General features: G+C 39.5%; 1 protein-coding gene across 1 annotated transcript; it reads right to left on the minus strand.

The window, feature by feature from the left end:
* Positions 1-265: 265 nt before the first annotated feature.
* LOC109270581 (olfactory receptor 6C75) lies at positions 266-1204 on the minus strand. The gene has a single exon (XM_019455261.2). The coding sequence runs from the start codon at positions 1202-1204 to the stop codon at positions 266-268; it is 939 nt and encodes a 312-aa protein (XP_019310806.1).
* Between the last annotated feature and the right edge of the window lie 297 nt (positions 1205-1501).

A 1501-nucleotide genomic window follows, 5' to 3' on the forward strand; every position in this document is an offset into this window, starting at 1 on the left:
TGTTTAAGCTGCTTTGCTTTGATATGAGAAACAATGGAGATTATTGACACATGAATTTTAGTTACACAGGATAAGATTGACTATTTTCTATACAGAAAGCCAGTTAAGACCTGGTTTTTAGGCTAGTAAGAAAAAGAGGCGTTGTTTATATACCTATGTCTAACTGAAAGAATGAATTGAGGTGTTTGAAGAATTTATGTAGAGAAAGGCAGAGAGTTCTTCATTCAGCTTTACTTTTAAGGGTATACTTTTTTCATAATAACATTCATTTATTTGAGTAAAAGGCCATTCTCTGGACCACATTCTTAAAGGCTTGCTTCACCTGCTGATTCCTTAGTGTATATATGAAAGGGTTTAAGAGAGGAGCCACTGAGGTATTGAGCACAGCTACTCCTTTGCTTAAAGTCACCCTTTCCCTTGCAGAACGCTTAATGTACATGAAAATGCAGCTTCCATAAGAGAGGGAGACCACTATCATGTGGGAGGAACAAGTGGAAAAGGCTTTCTTCCTTTGACTTGTGGAAGGAATTCTCAGAATTGTACGGATGATGTATGTGTAAGAGAGAATAACTAGTGTTAAGGTGACCATAAGTGTTACCACCGCTAAAAAAAATGCCATGAGTTCTAGAAAGTGAGTGTTTGTGCAAGAAAGCTGTAGAATTGGAGAAGCGTCACAGATAAAATGATCAATTACATTGGAGGCACAGAAATCCAACTGTAGAAGCAACAGTATTGGTGGAAAGATGATCAGGAATCCTGCAAGCCATGAGCTAAAGACAAGAAGGGTGCAGACTCTGCTGCTCATGATGGTCATGTAATGGAGAGGCTTGCAGATGGCCACGTAGCGGTCATAGGACATGGCAGCCAGAAGGTAAAATTCTGTCACCCCCAAGAAGATGAAGAAAAATAGCTGAGTCACACAACCATTGTAGGAAATGGTTCTGTCCCTTGTCACAAAAGTGACAAGGAATCTGGGAATGCAGACAGATGTGAATGATATTTCTAGGAATGAAAAGTTTCGAAGGAAGAAATACATTGGAGTCTGCAGGTGGGCATCTGAAAGGGTGAGGGTGACAATGATCAGGTTCCCAGTCACACTTAGCATGTAGGTAGCAAGAAGAAATACGAAAAGTACAACCTGCCACTGTGGGTCATTTGTCAATCCAAGAAGAATAAATTCTGTTACTGAGGTGTAATTTTTCATTATCTTCCTTCTTTATAATGATATTTTTGTGTAGCTGTAAAATAGATGAAAAAATAAGAAAAGTTACGACACCAGGAAAGAAAAACATACACACATACACAAACACATAGACACACTTTTAAATAATGTTTGTTTATTTTGAGATAGAGGGAAGGAAGGGGCAGAGACAGAGGGAGAGAGAGAATCCCAAGCAGTCTCCGTGTTGTCAGCGCAGAGTCTTACCTGGGGCTTGATTATATGAACTGTGAGATCATGACCTGAGCTGAAATAAGAGTCAGGTGCTTAACTGACTGAGTC

This window comes from Panthera pardus, unplaced genomic scaffold, assembly GCF_024362965.1.
Source record: "Panthera pardus isolate Hobbes unplaced genomic scaffold, ASM2436296v1 HiC_scaffold_6, whole genome shotgun sequence".
NCBI lineage: Eukaryota > Metazoa > Chordata > Mammalia > Carnivora > Felidae > Panthera > Panthera pardus.

Excerpts from the sequence above, each read along its gene's own strand:
- LOC109270581 (XM_019455261.2), bottom strand. The coding sequence starts at position 1,204 with ATGAAAAATTACACCTCAGTAACAGAATTTATTCTTCTTGGATTGACA.